This window comes from Montipora capricornis, chromosome 13 (assembly GCF_036669925.1).
Source record: "Montipora capricornis isolate CH-2021 chromosome 13, ASM3666992v2, whole genome shotgun sequence".
In the NCBI taxonomy this organism is placed as follows: domain Eukaryota; kingdom Metazoa; phylum Cnidaria; class Anthozoa; order Scleractinia; family Acroporidae; genus Montipora; species Montipora capricornis.
In genome coordinates, this window is record NC_090895.1 from 39,510,117 (window position 1) to 39,530,116 (window position 20,000).

Sequence of the window (20,000 nt, forward strand, 5' to 3'; positions counted from 1 at the left end):
ATGGAACCGTTTACAGAAGTCGGACTCGCAAAACTTCAAGGTAAGTTTCCAGAACGTAGGAATTAAGGTATGCTATTAGTTGGTTTTCCCCCATGAGATACGAATGAGTACATTAGAGCGTATGTTTATGACGTCAGTCACGGTTAGCCTGTTCCAGGCTCTCAGATAGTCGAGAAAACGAAAAGAACTGCGTGTGAAAAGCGAGTGGGGGCTTGGGTCGAGGCGAGGCGGGAGAGCCTGTAAGCATCTCTTTAAATTCTTCATTCCGGTATACCAGCTCCTGGTATACCCTCTGATTGGTCAATTTTGACAGTTTACATCAACACTTTCGTAATCATTTTGATTCACGCGCGGAGCACGAAAGAAAGAGGTCAATTCTGTCGCCGAGTGTCTTAAAGTATTCCCAAACGTACAAGCCCTCAGATTCGAGCAAAAGTTGTGTCTGTTCGACTTTAATAAGTCGAAAAAACGATCCGTTTGCAATGCTTCCAACTGGTTTTGGTAAAAGCATAAATTTTCAGTTACTGCCGCGCGTTGCGAAAGCGCTTCAATGTTGTGATAGGACATCTCCCCACAACGCTTACAATATAGCATCACCGGGTACGATATATAGTGTATATAGTTCGCATTTGACACAACTATTATGTCCCATGCACGCCACAATTGTTAGCATTCAACGGCGCTCTCTGAAAACTCTGACGAACGAGAAAAATACAATATTTTGTTATTCTTTCTTATGCAAATACTTGGCTGCGTATTCGAATTCACCAGCTAGGGTCAATTAAATTTCTGCCTTCATCGCCGTCGAAAAAATGAGAGCAAAAAGAAAAAACCACTTTGAAAGAGCGCAAAAATTTGCCGAAAACAGGCTTGTATTTCCGTTGTATGTCTTAAAGCTTTAAAAGATCAAGCAATTTCAGGAAGCGAAGGTGATGGCTACGTGCGCGTATCTGTATACTGCAAATGCAATTGAACCCATCCACATGAAATTTCATTATCGGTTGTCCTGTTGCATCAGAGCTGAAGTTTATTGATGAGACCATCTTATCATCTAGGCCAGAAACTTCAATGGTCGGGTTTCTGTTTTCCTTGAAAAAGTCAACAGAGCGTCTGGAACTCGCAGCTTTCGAACTGGTCGTGTCTTTTGGTCGAATTTGCTAAATCTCCCGTCGGTGATTTCCTTGACACTCGTTTCCCGGTTGCTTTGACAATGCCTTTGTTCGCGTAAAGTTATTTTCCTAAAAGTGCCTTAAATTCTGGCTAACGTACTCGCACAAGTGAGAATTAACGCATCACCTCTGAACAACAATAAAAGAATCGCGCTTGAACTCGCGTGGGACCACACAATGCCGCCCATTTTCAACACTTTGACATTGACATTTTGACATGCGAAAGGTTATTTGCAAAGTGGGCGGAATGAAGAATTTAAAGAGATGCTTACAGGCTCTCCCGCCTCGCCTCGACCCAAGCCCCCACTCGCTTTTCACACGCAGTTCTTTTCGTTTTCTCGACTATCTGAGAGCCTGGAACAGGCTAGTCACGGTAGCCATGGTTACTTCAGGATCCTAAATCATAGAAATGGCAGCTATGATGACTCAAAATAATCCCAAGGTTTTTACACGCGATGTTTATGTGCCATTCTATTGTTTTACTAAGGTTAAAAGACGTTACCACTTATCGGTTAAGTGAGTGCATTATATGGAGGTTGATATTGCTTCTGGTTCTCAGAAAAAAAGGGCGAACGTTTGGACGTGTTAATTATGGAACAGTATTCCATTAATTGCAGTTAAATCAACGCAAAATAAAAGTTCTCACTTAAGTTAAACACTCAAGGGTAAGACGTTAAAATGAATCAATCATATGACGAAGCTCATGCAAGTTAGCCAGCGCTGGACGCTAAACCTTTCGGAAATAACGCTTTTACGCTCATTGAGGTAACTGCTTTTGTTCACGATCATTTGCTTTGTTTTAAAAGGTGAAATTACAGAGAATTCAGAGGAATCTGGAACTGAAGACGAAAATGAAGTGAACCATAAAGGATCAAGCAGTACTAAGTTCCGATTGGTGGGAATCTTGGTTCACAGTGGACAAGCCAGTGGCGGACACTACTATTCTTATGTCCTACAAAGGTAACTTCACATGTAATGCTATTTTCATATTTTATTGTTACCGTAGACTTTTCTTTGTCTTCGGATTTTGACAGTCTGTAGAGTAACACGAGCTCTTTTTTCTGGTATAGATTATCACCTGAACTATCTCCGAAATGGTACAAATTTGATGACGGCGAAGTGTCAGAGTGCAAGATGGATGACGAAGAGGTAACTTTGACTTAGTTTTTTCATATTTCTTTATCAGCCGAGATCGCAAAATTGCAAGTTCGAAATATGTATTACGAGAAGATAGCTCTCTCGGTTGCAAGCATAATTGCCCGACAGAAAAGTGAGCTGTGATTCAAAGGGTCATCGATTCATACCAGCATACCTTTTCATACCCGGCCTGTTCTGATTCCATCAATTTTTCGTAGGTCAGCAATTTGTTATACGCTCGTGACCTCAAATTCGACACAGCTTTAGAGATTATTTGAATGGCTCGAGAGCTTATGTTGTGTTTGTTAACAGGAGCTAAAGAATCAATGTTTTGGTGGCGAGTACATGGGAGAGGTCTTTGATCACATGCTTAAAAGGTGCGTCGTTTTAATTGACCATTTCCGACCCTTTCTGTGAATTATTTCTTGTGAAAGCAAGTTGTGCTCAGAAAAATTGAGTTAAATTCACAATTGAGCTGATGACCGTGACTGATTTTACAAACATAATCGACCACTCCCCATTTGGGCTTTTCAGGGCTAATGAAACGAAACTCCAACAACTCTAAGAATCCCAACTGGCCGGAGGCAAACCAGTTGGCTATTTAAGGGTGCCGCCGAGAAGTTGAACCAGGGGCTACCTTGATTAAATGCAACAAGTGGTCAGAATCGGCCTTGAACCCGCGATCTCCACATTTCAAGGCAAGCGCCTTAACCACTGGACCTTACTGCCTCCATATAATGGTGGTGGCGAAAATGAAGGTTACCATGAAAGAAGTCAGTTTTGGTTTTTTCCCAACCAGTACCTTTACGTTACCATGAAGAGTTATCTTGAAGTTAAGTGAATACACCTTATTCCAAAACTTGATGGCCGCCGTATTTTAGTATTCTATTGTTTGTTTCCTTGCAAATTGGCCCTGTTGGCCTTGCTTTCAAACGTAAAATTCAAAAGAATATTTAACCTTGAACGGGGCCAAAAGAGCCCATTTTGCCATCAAACAAAAGAGAACTAAAAATGGCGGCCATTTTGGAATAAGGTGTAAAGATTGTGAATTGAGTAGCCCATTTTTTTTAATTGTCGTTCGCCTCTTTTTGAAAACTAGTCTTCATTCGAGAAACCGTTGAAAGTGAAGTAGTCTTGCATGAAGATTAATGTTGAAACAGAGGCAAACAAGGTTATTTTATTTCAACTGCATTAAGCCTTTCGTAAGCTTTTTTCTAAGGCCACAGCGAATGTCACTTACTCATTGTCCCTGCCAGGATGTCCTACAGACGACAAAAAAGATGGTGGAATGCTTATATCCTGTTCTATGAACGTCTCGATGTCATGAATTCAAACCGGAAAGTTGACGTGGACAGAAGTAAGTTGTTGTGTAATTTGTTTTAAGAAAAACCACTTTCTCTTAAAACATTTGACCTATATTATGTCCCTATGTACTGAACATTTTGCTTGGAGAACAAACGTGGATGGCAGAGTGCTCCATAACAGCTGCACATTGAAAGGATTTGTAAAGACTGGTTCTCTTGTGTCACTGAAAAGATCACATAATGTCGTGATGTAGTTCGGAATGAAGATAATGATACTATGGCGTTACCGACCAGGAAAGAGCGTAGAAGGTATTTTGACTTAAGATGACGCTTTATCGCATATAGATTAACGTGTAATGCTGCTCTGTTGTTGTAATGACGAATTCGTGGATTCCTCTCATTTAAAGCCTATAGTCTACCCATAGCGTCGTTATCCTTTGTGTGTTAAAGCAATAAACCCGACCAGTTTGGATACGTTGTCTTTGAATTATATGGTTAAAATTTTTACGTTAAAGGGACACTTGTGGAAAAAACGAATCACCCGAAAAGGCAGGAGGGAAGACCCTCTCACAAAGTCTCTCCCCAGTCCTTGGCACTTCTCTCTCGGGAAAGAATTGTAACCCTGCCTTTGTTTTTGGCTATTTAGACTGCAAGATGCCGGCTGTGATTGAGAGAGCTGTGCGAAAACAAAACGTACATTTTCTTCACAACCGAATTCAGTACAGTGTGGAATTCTTCCAGTTCATGAGGAAACTAGTTACCGCGAACGCTGGATTAGAAAACTCGGTATGTAATCAATAACAAATTAGAACGTTAAACAGATGCCTTTTTCGGCTGCAATAGATCCTGTTACTGACCGAATTCGAGGATTGTAGCTTAAGTTTCCAATTCGGGCCATTAATTGACTAGGGAAAAAACGCAAGCGGAGTGGAGCCGTAACTTCACTGAGTACAGCCGAAAACGAAGTTGGCAAGGTATCTAGAATACCTTTTAGATATGAAATCGCGCGCCAAACAACTGTAGAATACGGCCCGTCAAATTCTCTACTTTCTCAGATCCGATAAGGTATCTTGTTAACTCCCCAAAATTTTGCATTATCAATGCAATGCCCATGCAAGTTTTTTTTTTTTTGCATGGCGGGGGTAAAAGAGGTGTATTATGGGATTTGAGAAAGAAGAGAATCGACCAATTGTAAGGCACGTATTATCTGAGGAGTATCAAGAGGGTTTCCGAGCCGCCGTTTTCAGCGCGTTACGTCCCAGTTAGTGGCTGTGTTGGGGGTCTACATGATAAGTGGTAGTATTTTTTGATCGCCGACCACTCGTTGTGGGGAACACTGTAACCATAGATGAGGTTGTTGATTCTGTCCTTGGCAATCACTTGGAGTGTTGAAGCACGTCAGGGTTCGATTTTCAAATCGTCTTCGATGAGGACGATCAAACGGTGGCCGACATTCCTAAACTTCACAAGCACGGTAGTTGTTAGAGAACCCACTCATTGTTCACCAAGGGAGAACGTTGTCTCCATAGGCTTCTTTGAATAATGGCGGCCAAATAAAATATTCTTCTGTTTTAATGCTAATAAGCCTTACTAGCCTCGTTGCGACGATCAAATTTCAAAAGAATATTTGTTTCAAAATGAGGGAAGTAGGTCTAATTAACATAAATGCAAAAGAATGTAAAGGAGGTCGCCATTTGTGAAAGTGGCCCTATCTTGACCCCAGAGCTATTCCCTTGACTGAGCGAGAGAAGAGCTCTGGGGAAAATGTCTTCTCATTGGTTTTCGTGAAGAACAATCAAAAGCGTCTCTAATTGGTGCATTCATGCTAGCGCGAGGAGTGAGCAGGCGCCGTAAGGTTCTAATAGCCAGTTTTTCGCTATGAGAACCCTAGGGCGCATGTTCTCCTACATTGAGTTTCCCAGAGTCTTGGGGCGATCCGAGGCTCTGGTGACGAGAATGGAAAGTGGTCTTCATAATAGTCTGGTCGTGCGCAGATTTCGCTGAGTGGCTGTGGTGAGGTAGGACCAATAGCGGCTCCCAAGAAAGCGTATTTAGGTGTTACATTTGTCTTGAGTCTGTCATTTTAAAAAAAAGAAATTCTTCCGGCTCACTACACGAGAAGAGAAAGAGAGGCTTTGCAGAAATCTGGTCAAACTCTTTGAAGTCGTCGCGTTACAGTGCGCGCGTTATTTTCATGGGTATTAACTAAGGAGCCAGCTATACGAAGGCAAAATTGCGTCTGAGGGTTTTGTCAAGAGTGAATGAGAATAGTGTTTAATGATTGATTTTCGCTCACTCGTGGAAATCTTAATACGATTTCTGCTGCCTTCTCTGCTTTCTTGTCAAGTTACGGAAGCCTCTACTAACAGCTTGTGAATTTCTTCCATAGCTTAACTGAGCAATATGGACATAATTCCAATGGACAGTCACTCTGGCTGTTAGAATGATTGTTATTTGTTAATTGACAGGCGGACATTGAGCAGCTCGCAATGATTAGCATTCAGTTGGTTTCCAAGTTTCTATTCACCACTGGCTTCCGGACCAAGAAAACTGTTAGGTGAGGTTGGCTTAGTGTGATAACTAGAAGTGTCAGTGTAGAAGTGTAGGTAGAAGATCGAAGAACCTGGTGAAGCAACTTTAAAACGCCTCACCACTCATTTTTCGCTTTTCCAGAAAACTTGTTGGAACTGAATTTAATAAGAACGTGAAAAAAAATTCGACGTTTCTGAACTTGATGCAGGTCCCTTCAAAGGGATAAAAGACACTTAGCAAACGGTTTTGCTTCCTTAAGTTTGTGTTTTTTGGTTGCAAAGTTTTGTTTTGTGTTCGTGATGTAGTTATCACTGATGCATGTGTCTATATATCACAGGGGTCCTGCTGGTGAATGGTATGATGCGATGTGTTTGCTTCTGAGACAAAGCAAATCCGTTCGGGAGTGGTTTGCCAAGTTTGTGTTGTTCTCCTACCCTGACAGGTTTTCAGAGTACCTGCTGGAGTGCCCCAGTGGAGAGGTATGCCGTTTCATTTGTTGCGAAGATGGTGCGGCGCACTGGTATCGCGAGGTCACAGGTTCAAACTCCGTTGAAGTCCTGAATTTTTCAGGCTTCTCTACGCAATTGCTAAAAATTGCGTTCATAACTGCGAGGATCATAGCTTTACTTGAGTATTTATCACGTTTGGAAAGTAGTGAAAGGATTTGATTGAATTTGGCAAGAAATTCTGTGAATTTTTTTGATACTGAAATTTGTCAACCTTGGACCAAAAGAAGTTGTTTTTTCAACAGACAATGAGCTTCTGGTTGGCATATTGGTAACAATGGATGATGTAGCGAGAAACACATCGGTGATCGAAGTTCCGGATACATAAATTACAGAAAAAGATTTGCGCAAATTTGCATGCTTTAAGTTGGACTTATCCACCAATAGAAAACACGTTTCCTGTTATCTTTTGGAAATATCCCTTTTATATAATGCTCCAGTTATCATCAAGGTCAGCATTTGTCCCACAACCAAGCTGTGAGAAGCCTGGGTCCTTTTACTTCACAAACATCCTTGGAATCCTATTTTCAAAATAGTTCTGCATTGCAAATGAGTTTGCGACGTCAACTAAAGAGTGGACCCGTGCTTTTCGTTAGCATATTTTAACAGATTTTACCAAGGATTTGCTCCACAAGTCACGTAAAAAAATTATCATGCTCCCGTGAGTTTCAAATCGATTATTGGTAGAGTACGTAAGTGTCTTCAGTACGCTAAACTAAAGTAAAGAAACCAAAAACTGAAATTATTTGGTCATCCTTGATTGATTTCTCTCAGGTGCGGAGTGCTTTCGCGAAAATTCTGGTGTTCTTGGCGCATTTTTCCCGTCAAGATGGTCCATGTTGGCCTTACCCGGAAGGTAGCACGCCGGAAACTGGTAAGTGATTGGTGCTGTAATGCTCTTTCTTAACGGGAGGAAAAAGACTTACAGGCGACATCAGCTGGCTAAATTTGGAGAAGAGAGAAATACGGAGTGGGACGTTGCTTCCTCAAATTCCGGCTGACACGTTGTTGAGCAACCCACAGACTGTTCGCAAAGGATAGATCATAGAGTTCCTTGTGTTGTAACTTTGCTGTACTACATACTTGGGGTTTGTAAATGCTCGAACATGTTGTATTTAACGAACTCTCCTAAAATTCGGGGATAAATAGAGTTCTCTGTACCAACATGACCAGTTGGCCTCGGCAAGAGTGCATTGGACTTTCGTGTGGGAGGTCGGGCGTTTGAACCCCAGGCCGGACCAACATTCATGGACCGGAAATAACTGAGGAGAAAGAACTGATTTTGTAACATGGTAGGATTTCCGGTCCTCTCCGTAAGTGAAGGAGTCCGGAAGACCGGAAGTGAAGGAAACATTCCTGAAATTCTGAGGATGTTACCTACGACGAGCTCCTTGGATAGCAAGAGAACTCTATTCTCAGGGATGCTTTTTGTTGACCCTATTCCTGAATAAGAATACGTGGAGTGATGATTTAAAACGGTATGTGTGGCGTTTTGAAATGACAAGGATGATAAATATATGTTTAAAATAGCATTTTAGCAGGTGTTTTCCTATTCCGGAATACGGTCAATCGAACACACCGTATGCCTCACTTTTAGGAGGGAAAGGGGTAAATGACTCTGTAGGATGTATTCGAATAAGTCATCTAAAGTTAATAAGGCTGTTGTTGCTGTTGACTTGATGGTTCTGTAGAACTCGACAACAAGGCATCCCTCAGCGATCATATCCTGACTGCTGTGCTTGGATTGTTGAAGAAAGAAGTTCCTGAACACGGCCGCCATTTACAGCAGTATTTTCATTTTTTCCTCATGTACTCCACCATCGGTCCACCTGAGGTACGTTTGCATGGTTACTCATGTTGTTGTTGTTTTTGATGCTGCCTTTGAGTAAACGAAAACAAAATACTGGTATTAGACCGAAATGTTTACGTCTATTAGAATATCCTTGATGCATGTTTTCCGTCGTTTTAAAAGAACGTCTTGTTGATGTCTGATGAAAGTGGGAAAGCGAACTACCTTGGTGCCAAAACTACTCCGTGGCTTCTTCCAAGTATTCGTACATGAAAGAATGCCCATTTAACACCAAGACTTTCATGATTTAAAATATTCTAAACAGGGAAAGTAACCTTTGTATATGTGGCTTTTATTTACATCTTCAGAGGCAACAGTTGCTCCAGCTCGGTGTTCCAGCGACTTTCATGCTGGTTGCATTAGATGAAGGGCCTGGGCCTCCCATTCGTTACCAGTACGCTGAACTGGGAAAACTTTACTCTGTCGTGTCTCAGCTGGTTCGTTGCTGTGACGTATCGAGCAGGATGCGTTCTTCTGCTACAGTAAGTGCGGTGAATCAGTTGAAAGTTGAAAGTTTTTGACGACGGGGATTGCTAGATTGTAAAAGTAAATAGCTACTGAATGTAGTTTGAAATGTAGATTTGTGTTGTTAAGGCATATCGGCTGCGAGTTCGCAACCAATGGCTTTTTGACAGTTCTGAACTTAGTGACCGGGCCTTTAAATGGCCTCGAAGCTTGTCGTTTTGATTAGCTCTTGCACGATCACAAAATAACACAAATTGGCCTCCATAGTCGTTATCGAGCCGTGTGCTTGAGTCATGAGAAGAATGAGGAGTCTCAAAAGAATGTAAATTATTTTTCATTAGCCACACTAGCTTTAAAGAAGGGGTAGTTAACTTTGAACTGTCACCGCTAACAAACGTTTCGTTTCACAGGGTACGCAACCGAAGACGAACCCATTTGGTGAGGGACCTCCAGTCATGGAAATTCAGCCCGTGGTAGCGGATATTCTGTTCAATAAAGCAACGTAAGTTGGCATCTTGCGTTCATAACCGCGAGGATCATAGCTTCACTTGATTTCATATCCGCAGTTCCATATGTGATTCATTTCATATATTATTTCGTTCGTTGATTTATTAATGACGGGAACATATGAACTCAGAAATGACCAGCTCCTAACATCAGTGGCTTCATAGCTCAGTTGGTTAGCGCGTCGCACCGGCATCGTGACGTCACGGGTTCAAACCCCGTTGAAGTCCTGAATTTTTCAAGCTTCTCTTCGAAATTGGTAAAATTGCGTTCATAAATGCGTGGATCATAGCTTCACTGGATTAGGATTAGTCATATATCTTGCCTTCTATCGGCAGTAACAAAGGTTTTTTTACGTAGTTTTTGCATTGGTATTCGGGCGAAAAGATGTACACACATTCACCAGAAAATTTTCTGACGACGAATGGTATATCGATATATGTATTCTTTTGGCGCGAGGATTTTTCTTTGAAGTCAGTCCTAATTGCTACTTAAAAATTTTCTAACGTGGTAACTGATTTTAGATATCTAAAGAAAGTTATTGAAGACAGCACTGCGTCAGAGGACACTTTGAAGCTGTTAAGAGTAAGTAGAGAAACTATCTGTTGCTTTAAGGAGGCTCTTTGTCTATTTCTACTTTTAATGGGAGGTATCCAAGGCCTTGAAACAGCCATCCGGCGTACATTTGTCCTCAAGTAGGAGGCTCGATTCTCGGTTGGACAGTCACTTACAATATCTTGCTACAGGCTAATCTTGCGACAGTATGAGCACGACGTCAACAAAAATAAACAATGAAATAAATGATGCGAGCACAACAAATAAAAAATCAGATTACGTCTTCCAGATTTCTGAAAAAAAAGTTTCAGAGTGTGCCAGTTGCATGTTCAAAGTAACCTTGACGATAATGCCAACGAGGTTCAAAGTGATTTTCCTCTGGTACAGTCCGTCACCGTGTTGTTGTAATACTCACTACGTTGTATTGACACAACAAACGTCACGAGGTTTGCATCAAAGCGAGGTTAATACAGCCTCGCTTTTATGAAATAGCTAGGTTACTAAGCACAGTTTACCCAGATGACGGTAGCTTGTGCAGACGACAACTGTTGCTATGGGGTATCAGTGAAATATTTCATTGAATACTTGTATACGATTGGAAACTGTGAGGCTCTCTGGATTATGGTCATCGTAAGGAAACTCTGTGGTTAAAATCATGGTCAACTACCGTGTAAATTAGGAGCCTGGTCAAGTTTCCTTGAGAGTTTTGAGCAATGTCTGGGAATTCCTGGGGCATTATCATCGTATGGTATTATTGTGAGTTTTGAGAATGCTCAGGTATCTTGTGGGTAGTAAACGTAGTCCTGTGGCTCATGACGTCCTAAGCCTTCCCCTGAACTTTAGCTTTATATCTGGTTGCAGTTTTGCTGTTGGGAAAACCCACACTTCTCTCGGATAGTGCTCAGTGAGCTTTTGTGGCAGGTGAGTCGACGTGCGTAGCATCTAAGCGAATTTCAACGCTGTTATTTGTCTCGTATTGGAAAGACAGTTTTAAAGTAGCAAAAGCAAGGCATAGACTAATTCGGCTAACTCAATAGACTGTATTCATAAATGGCGGCCAATAAATTATTCTTTTTTTTGTTTATGTGCAAATCTCGACTCTAGATCGAGTAGTCCTGGTTCGGGTCCTGGCCGGGGACATTGTGTTGTGTTCTTGGGCAAGACAGGCATCCCATCCAGGGGGGAGTAAAAATACTCCTAGTCGCTTCATGCTTCAGAATCCGGAGATAAGCGCCGGCCTGATGGGCCTTCTAGGCTAGGCTCTTAGTAGATTTTACCTTATGTGCAAATCAGACCCACTAGCCTCGTTCTAAAGTAACATTTCTTTTGCATTTTGTCCGTGCTAACGAGGCTAGTGGGTCTAATTAGCTCAAAGACAAAAAAATATTATTTTGGCCGCCATTTATGCATTCGGTCTATGTTGTACCAATTCACATTTAAGTGATGTTTGAAAAACGAGCAGCAGTGTTTTATCGGGTTTAAAAACACCTATTAGGCTCATAAATAATTAATGTGGAAATACTTGGAACAAGACGTTTTATTTCCAAAGGATTGTAATAGGGGACAACACTGAGTTAGCCGAATTGGTCTATTGTCAAAAAGGTTTCGTGAAATCAATAAGCGATAAACGAAGGGCCAAGTACAAATTTTTCAGATACCACACAGCTCTTTACAACCTCTAATTTGATTGGTTCAGTGCAGGATGCAGGTCTATTGTATTTAGGAGTGGGCTCCATTGTTTCTGTTTTATATTTCTTTGGTGCCCGTTGCATTTGCCACCCAGAAGTGATCGGTACGTAAATTCTCCTCACAATTTCAATGAAATGTCAGTCAGACAAGTATTGAGAATGAAGAATATAATCAACTTGAAAGATGTGATCATGATATAATACCAAATTCTCATGACTATCCAATCAAAAAAATCCTTGGTGCTAGTTCGGAGAATGAATGTTTCGGTCGTGGAAATGCAAGAGTTAACTAATCCCTAGAGACAGTGTAACAGCTATGTCCTGACTCAATATCTTTTGCACCTAAAGTGAAATTCAATTTAAGAAAAAAATAATGCTTGGGTTGCCTCCTTCGAGGACCTTCATCCCTTCATATAAAAATTTTAATAGTCCTAAGTCTATCGACTTTTTTGTTTTCCGGTAGTTTATTTATTTAAGTAATGGTCCGGCTAAGAAGCAGGCAGCCCAGCGGCAAAAGTACTTAGAAGCTGCTGCTCCAATCGAGGCATCTGATTGGCTAATATCGGAAAATGTCGAAAAAAGATGAAAAAAAAATGAAAAAAAAGCCTTTTTTGGATTTCTTCTTCCCCATGCCCTTGATCTCTGTCTCTCGGCCAAATTTGGGCATTGTTCTATGCGCCATTCGCCAATCGGCAAATGGCGCATAGAATCTTGACGATATTTACAAACATAGTTTTTGAAGGCATAATGATTTGTTCTACGAAACAGAATCTAATTTTTTAGACGGCAAGTCGATTACATTTTTCATTGAAATTCAAATTTCGCGCTTTTAGCTGCTTACACCAATGGGAACAGCCGAACTTAATTTGATTAAAAATGTTGGCACATTTTAACTAACCGACGCTATTGCCGCGGGCTATTGTTTTTCTGCCTGCTTCTTAGCCGGACCATTACTTAATAATTACTTCAGTGTCGTTGCAAAGAGTCGTGTCGGCATTGTACCTTAAAACAGTTTTTTAGAAAGATTTTTTTCTATTTTCATTGCTTTTAGGTAGCGTTTTCGTACACGTACGAGCTGCGGCCATATTTAGACCTGCTGCTTCAGATGTTGCTTATCACTGATTCATGGCAGACTCACAGGATACATAACACGCTTAAAGGTAATATCCGTGCACGTGCACGTGTTAAGTGGCTAATAATGTACATAAAAAATACTTTATTTTGATTGGCTGAGAGCAGTGCGGTTCAAGGGTAACACAGTGCAAAAAGTATAAGAGAGCGAGTTCCAATCGAGTGTCGTAAAACCAAAACCAAAGTAAATTACTTTGGCCAATCATAAAGGACAGAATCCAGTAAACCAATCAAAACTCGAAGTAATTACACGTTGCCGACACAGAGCACGGCAAAATGTGCACGTGCAAGCCACGATTGGTTTTGGTTTCACTTATGATTGGTTGAAAAAATGGCGCGAGAACTTCACTTCACTTCACTGAGTGAAGTAATGCAAAACCAAAGTAATTCACTAATAGCTTTCGACACTCAATTGAAAACAGCTCTACCATCGACATTATGGATTATAATTGGCTAGTAAACAAAAGGGTTTGGTCAGAACCAATCAAATCTTTTGTTTTCAAATCAAGCAAATCAAATCAAATTTTTTCAAAGACTACAAATTGCACTCGCCCTACGGGCTCCTGAAATTTTGGTCGTCTTTGAAAAAATTTACTCTTGCTTATTTATTCCAAATTGCACTCGAAATCTTGTGATTGCCTATGCAAATGGCATATGAGCGGCTGGAAGATTCCTATGAAATGATTACAGTATAAACGACAGTGTTGTATCGCGTCAGTACAACCTCGAAGCGATGCTGAGGTTGTCGATATATCGGAAAAATCGTAGTTCAGTCGTCCGGGGTTTGCATTTGTCATCTCCTTCATAACAACAAGTCAATGAGAGGCGTTCGTTTCTCCATATTCGAGAGAGTTTTCGGGTTCATGCACTTCATTTGTATCTTTAAAGGGAAAACGTTTCAAGTCGTGACTGTCCAATTGTTTTATTCCTTGTCTTTACAATATGTCAAAAGAATGGGTACTTAAAATGCTAAGTTCGTTTTCTCGTTGGCTTGTACGGCCTAAGAACTGATGTCCAGAACTTATAGAACCGAGGCCCTAATTTGAAATGTAGAAGTCGCTGACGTTTTTAAAACGCGATAATACGAGTATGGAAACTGAATCACTATGATGGCGTCCTTAGTGGTATCGATGGAAAGGTCGTCTGGGTGTGGAAAGGCTGATGCCAGTCTTGTGTTTGTTTAGGTATCCCAGATGACAAGGAAGGCTTGTTTGACACAATTCAGCGCTCGAAGAATCATTACCAGAAGAGGGCTTACCAGTGTATCAAGTTCATGGTCAATCTATTTTGCAGGTAAGTGTTTAAAAAATACCACCTGGCATTTTTTGGTTTCATTGGGTGGAATGTTACGCCATAAATTCTCGTAAAGTGAACAATAGAGAGGAATTACCGCAACGTTGTTCGATTTAAACTAACTTCTGGCTTGTTTGCCAAAGCTATCGCGCAATTACTGGAAGACGAGAAATGTGCTGAAATAATTTTATTTCCTTCTTTTCATGACAAGCAGCTACCAGCTGTTCGCCATTTTCCTCTTCCAGGAAACGTGAATCCTAAAGCGTAGAGTTCTATAGTGTATCACTAGTTAGGTGCGTTTTTCTTAGCTTCAGCTTGTATTTTCTTTCTTCAGCTGTCCTATGGCGCACCAGATTCTCTTGGCAGCCCAGGATCTCCGTCGCAAGTGGACTTGGGCGGTGGAGTGGCTTAACGATGAACTGGATAGGGTAAGATAAAGCTATACGTTAAATAGCTGTGATGGGTAATGATTTTTCCAGAAACAGTATCTCTTCTGATGGTCTGATTTGGCAACACTAAGCGAATCAATCACTAGTCTTCGTAGCTGGCGTTTCTGTTGTTGCCTGAGAACTCGAGCTCTCGAGTGGCGAAGCCTCGAGAAGGCTGGGGCGAGGGGAACGAAGAGCCTTTACTTCGCCGCAGCCTTCTCGCGCCGCTCGAAATCTCTCACGTTTCGAAATGAACCGCCAGCTTCGCAAGCTAATCAGTCACAGGTTGTTTAAGAAACGTTTTAAATCCAATTGACGTAAATATATAGAATAATTTACAAGCCCCATTTGTGCACTTCGTCAGTTAAAGGCTGGAACGTATTTAGCTGAGCTCAAGTGCTCTACCAATTGGGAGAATGTAAAGTCTTACCACATGAAATTAAAGCACTCTGATAAAGCACTCTGTTTTAAACCAATCGGAGCGCGCGTTGAATCGAAACTTTATTATAAAATCAGTTAATGTCAATTGAAGTCTCAATCTTCTTTAGCTGAGCGTAAGTGCTTTACAAATGGGGAGACTGTCAGTCAGAGGTCAAGCCTAACGTATTCGGTTTGAATCCAGTTACTTTGCCCAGTTTGGGCGTTTATCAATTGACTGGATACCTCGACAAATAGTCATGATCTTGAGATATCAGATCCACTGAACTTCTATAGCGCACACTGATTTGTATTTGCTTAAGGACGGTGCCTAACAATTCAAAGGTATTTTTGCGCGCTTTACTGAATGTGCGGGAAAAGCAAATCTTAACAAGTGTTATTCAAATTCAAAAAGAAAATTGGGGGTAACCACGCATTTTTCGAAGATAATTAATCAATAATATTTGTAAAAAGCTTTAAATACAAAGCAATGTATGGTGTTCTTTTCCAAATCGAAGCTTAATCATCTCTGAAAAATGCAAGAGCACTCGCTAAGTTCTGCTTTCTCCGCATAGTTTTGAACCGCGCAAAAATATCCTTGTATTAATAAGCGATACCCTTAGGAAATCCGAGTATCCAGATGCGCAGAACGTATGCGCAATAACAATAGTAGGTACCGTCCTTAAATCTTTTCCTTTTGTTTTATTTAGAGACCCTACTCAGGTGGAACATCCTACACTTACAACAACTGGTCTCCTCCGGCACAGTCAAATGAGACCTCAAACGGGTAGGTGACTTGTGTTTGAAGAGAAAAAGACAGCGGATTTCAATCAAGTAACCCCAACGAGACGACGAGAAAGAAAGTACTCTGCAGAAATCTTGCAAAGTCTTCATGGAGTATGCGCAAGCCGTGCTTTGAGACAGTTTCAAACCCAGGCCAAGTCTCGATCGCGCTTCAAGCCGCTATATTGATTTTCGTACTGAAGGCTCGATTTCGACCTTCGCCTTGTCAAAAATATGATGCGCGCGCTGTCTAAACCGGTTTGGCCGGAGTGATTAGCCCAGAAACTTGGGCTGTGGCGACTTAAAAGATTTCTGCAGAACCTCTCTTGCTCGCCCTCTGGCGAGTTTTAGAGAGGCTCTGCTCGCAGGGTGCCCCGACCAAAGTCTCTGTGCCGAATAATTTTGACCAACGTCGACTAAAGAAAATCAGTTTAACCAATCGGAATTCGAAATAGATGATTGTAGCTTGCGCTAGGCGCGGTAAAATTGCCTCGAGTATGTTACATTAATAGGTTTTTGTTTTTGCATTTTGTTTGTCGAGAAAGTGGCGCGGGATGATTGGACCAATCTTTGAGAGAGGACGAGAAAAAAATGGTGCATGTTTTAACTTTTTTTGTTAATTAAAAAAAGAAGCTAAGCTAAACGCCTTCCTCTATTGATTCAGGTATTTCCTTGAGCGTTCACACAGCGCCCGGCTCACACTTGCCAAGGCTTGTGATTTGTGTCCGGAAGAGGTGAGGGATTGTTCGTTGGTTTGTCTTTTTAATTAAGGGTAAACAGATCACCTATCTAAATTTGGATACTCAACTTAAGCCTATGTTTGCTGCAGGATCAAGAGGATCCCGAAGGGGAGGTGGAAGGGGAGATTGGCAACTCTGGGGACGAGGAAACTACCCCTAATACTCAGCAGGCGGGTCCTCATCATGACTCACGTGACAGGTCTTCGCCAATCACAGACCAAATACCTCCTCTTGATAGCAGCGACACAGTTGCCGATAATGATACGGAACCAGGTGAAACAACCAAGTTACTAAACGAGGAGTCTGACTGACCGCCTAAAAACAGTGAACCTTCCATCACCACAGCAACCATAGTGTAGCAGATCTCTAACTGGTTCCCAGTTTCCTGTGGCCTCGCTGTGAAGGAAAGCGCCGTGGTTGCAATGGCATTTTGTTCCTCTCTGACCCGGAAGATTACGAACAAAAGTGTATCGAAGAGAAACTTTGTTGCAAATCATTATGACACTTTCTCGTGATTTCAACTTCCAGTTGTCGTAGTCAGAGTGAAAAATGCTAATTTATTTTTTTATTTAATGTAGAGGGCCGTGAACCGACTCTGTTTTGTATTTTCGCAAGGCGGTTATGATCTTTGTCGAGATGTCAGTGAAGCCCTACCCGAGAGCAACATAAAGTGGATTCTCGTCCGCTCCGCTCTTCCGCTTTGCCAAACCTAAGGCCTCTGGAAGATTATTCGTTTGCAAATAATTCAGTGTTCTTTGAAGATTTTATGAGAAAATGGAAATAATTCTAGAATCTATAAAAAAAGTTACAGATAGGAATATGGTCTGTAGTTGATTTAGTTGCTTAAATATAGTTGGTTACATTTAGTTGTACCTAAAAAAAAGCCGGCGCACCTTTTAGGCCAATCACACGTACGAGGCCCAAATTGAAGATGATGTTTTAAGGCCAAATCTTGTGGATCCGAAGACAGGGGACCAATTGAATAAAATATTTTACACTAGTATCATCACGTTGAAACTGTTTTTAACCAGCGCACACTAAAAGAAAATGTCAGCGTACTTGTTTATTTGCCTTGTCTTCTCACTTACAGAAATGACTCATTCGTGTAGTCCGTGGGCTTTCATAAACAAGCTTGAAGTACCTATGAAGGAAAGATTGCCAAAGTCTTTCAAAGTGACGAATAATAATGATTGCACCTTTTGTGGTATGTAAATGACGACAATGGCGTCATTAGAAGTTCCACTAGAGTGAAAATCACAGTCACGACTATTTCTGAAAAAAAAAATATGAGCGATGCCATTCAGACTTAGTTATGTTATTCAGACATCACAACTAATGATCGTGAAGAGAGATGAATGGTACATTTTGTCTTGTAACCATGGCAACACTCTTGACTTGATCTCCTTTCGGTCTTGTACCAAATATCTCGCACAAAGATTTGCATCGTTATAACGTGAGCAAGGAGCCCCTGTTCTGAAAGAGTCGATAGACTATTGCACAGTCTTAGCAGAATATCTGACCTTTTACTAAACTGTGGAAAAACTTAAGTCTTTTGGATCGGATCAAAATAAATTACATGCTTAGGGTTTGCCCAGAAGAGTTACTGAAATCTCTGGGTATGTGGCTTTTGGCAAACCCAGCGAAAGCATTGTCCTAAAACCACAATGAAAAACTGGAAAAGGAGAAGGTGAATTTAGGCTACATTTGCCTCCTCCTCAGGCTTTTCTATGAAGCCAGTGTGGAGCACGAGCACGGGGAACTGGTGGCAAGTGCGAAGCGCGAGCGCGGGGAGTGATGGGAAGGAGGAAAATTGAAATAGAAAAGCCGCTCCGCTTTTCCTCGCCTCCCCATCATTCCCTGTGCCCCGCTTTTCCTTTCACGCGCGAGGGACTGGGGACGAGACGGTTTTAGCATCTGAACTTGGATATGTTCTCATTTTGGAACACACCACAAAGGCTTCGAAGAAGTTATTTTCGTACTTTGCTTTTCTATAGAGTGGTAAGCGCGGTGAAATAAAGAGAAATGTAGCTATTAAACTAGTTTTAAAAACTTATACACAGTACTTATAGAAAGTTGAAGCGTACGAGCTTTCGGCTCCTTCTCGGAGCCTCTTCTTCTCCTCCGGCTCCTTCTTCTCCTCCGAGAAGGAGCCGAAAGCTCGTACGCGTCAACTTTCTATAAGTACTGTGTATAAGTTTTTAAAACTAGTTTAATAGTATGTTTTTACCAGTACAGTGTAACATTCATAAAATTAGAAATGTAGCTAATGGCTATTCTGATGGGAATAACAATGATCACCATGTTCTTTTTGAGCAAATCTTTAAGACATATAACGGAAGAGACGTATTATTACATGATAATTTGCATAAAAATATATTTAAAACATGACTAAGGCCCGGTTCAAACGTCGCATTTCACATGTGCCGAATATAACTCCTATTTTAGTCATTTGATTCAAAACGTCGAATTCAACTCCGTTCGCCTTCAATATTCCGAGTCTCCACTCGGACAGGCTGTACTCAAAATGCCAACAGCGTCATCTTGGCCTTCACTCGACTCGCGCCTTTTCATCGTTTTATTGAAGCACGTCTCACAATATGCCACAGATTTTCCCTCTTTCCACCCAGGAGTGTCCTCTTCATTTTCAAACACCGAGCACCTTATACAACAATAATTGCTTCAAGTCAAACAAGTATATTTTGTTTTTGAAAAGCACAAACTGCACATTCCTTCGCCTCCCGCCATTTTTTAAATTGCTGTTTAGACTCTTCTGCACATGGCATTTACGGATTATGGTTGCTAATTTACTATAATTTATGCATTATATTCGGCACATGTGAAATGCGACATCTGAATCAAACGTCGAATATTCGACTGTTTCAGTCGCAGATTCGACTGAAGTCGAATTTAACTCTAAACTGTCGAATTTAATTGATTCAAATGTCGCATTTCACATGCAGTTAACTCTTGAGTTATATTCGGCACATGTGAAATGCGACGTTTGAACCGGGCCTAATATATCTTGCACTTTAGTTAAAGAAATCCTTGAAAACTAGAGGGAAGTGTTTTTTGAACAGTGTTGTCAACAGTAAAAACAAGATGACACACGCTAACACCAACCCGGCCAACACATCACGCATGCGCACAACCATTTCACCCGGTCAATTAGCAGCCATGGACAGCTGTTTTGGCCATTAGCTACGCCATGTTGATGAGGCCCAAAAGGCCGAAACAGCTGTCCATGGCTGCTAATTCACCGGGTGAAATGGTTGTGGGCATGCGTGATGTGTTGGCCACACCGGGTTGGTGTTAGCGTGTGTCACCTTGCTTTTATTGTTGTCAACAGTGACCAGACATTTCCTTGTCGATTTAAACATTGATAAGAGAGGAAGAGGGAAGAGGGAAGGGGGGGGGGAGGTTAGTAGTATTTTGACAGTTTTGCTTAGTTTCTGTCGTCTGAGAGGTTTCCAGGCCTATCCTGGCGTAAGCGTCCCATTTT

At 41.4% G+C, this 20,000-nt stretch overlaps 1 protein-coding gene across 2 annotated transcripts in view; it reads left to right on the top strand.

Annotated features, from left to right (window-relative positions):
- Positions 1 to 17,505, top strand: part of LOC138028367 (ubiquitin carboxyl-terminal hydrolase 9X-like) — a 72,338-nt gene extending 54,833 nt beyond the window's left edge. Inside the window, exons 49-68 of one of the 2 annotated variants that reach the window (XM_068875869.1) lie at positions 1 to 40; positions 1,976 to 2,129; positions 2,240 to 2,318; positions 2,619 to 2,683; positions 3,563 to 3,663; positions 4,257 to 4,396; positions 6,079 to 6,167; positions 6,480 to 6,621; positions 7,423 to 7,522; positions 8,340 to 8,482; positions 8,806 to 8,979; positions 9,373 to 9,464; positions 9,991 to 10,051; positions 10,883 to 10,942; positions 12,761 to 12,869; positions 14,025 to 14,133; positions 14,468 to 14,561; positions 15,689 to 15,765; positions 16,426 to 16,495; positions 16,591 to 17,505. The exon at positions 1 to 40 is cut by the window's left edge and continues 52 nt beyond it. In XM_068875869.1, coding sequence (XP_068731970.1) covers positions 1 to 40; positions 1,976 to 2,129; positions 2,240 to 2,318; positions 2,619 to 2,683; positions 3,563 to 3,663; positions 4,257 to 4,396; positions 6,079 to 6,167; positions 6,480 to 6,621; positions 7,423 to 7,522; positions 8,340 to 8,482; positions 8,806 to 8,979; positions 9,373 to 9,464; positions 9,991 to 10,051; positions 10,883 to 10,942; positions 12,761 to 12,869; positions 14,025 to 14,133; positions 14,468 to 14,561; positions 15,689 to 15,765; positions 16,426 to 16,495; positions 16,591 to 16,812 — 2,121 coding nt within the window. In that variant the 3' untranslated portion in view covers positions 16,813 to 17,505. The remainder of the gene's footprint in view (positions 41 to 1,975; positions 2,130 to 2,239; positions 2,319 to 2,618; positions 2,684 to 3,562; positions 3,664 to 4,256; positions 4,397 to 6,078; positions 6,168 to 6,479; positions 6,622 to 7,422; positions 7,523 to 8,339; positions 8,483 to 8,805; positions 8,980 to 9,372; positions 9,465 to 9,990; positions 10,052 to 10,882; positions 10,943 to 12,760; positions 12,870 to 14,024; positions 14,134 to 14,467; positions 14,562 to 15,688; positions 15,766 to 16,425; positions 16,496 to 16,590) is intronic. The other variant, XM_068875870.1, reaches the window with a different exon arrangement.
- Positions 17,506 to 20,000: the final 2,495 nt, after the last annotated feature.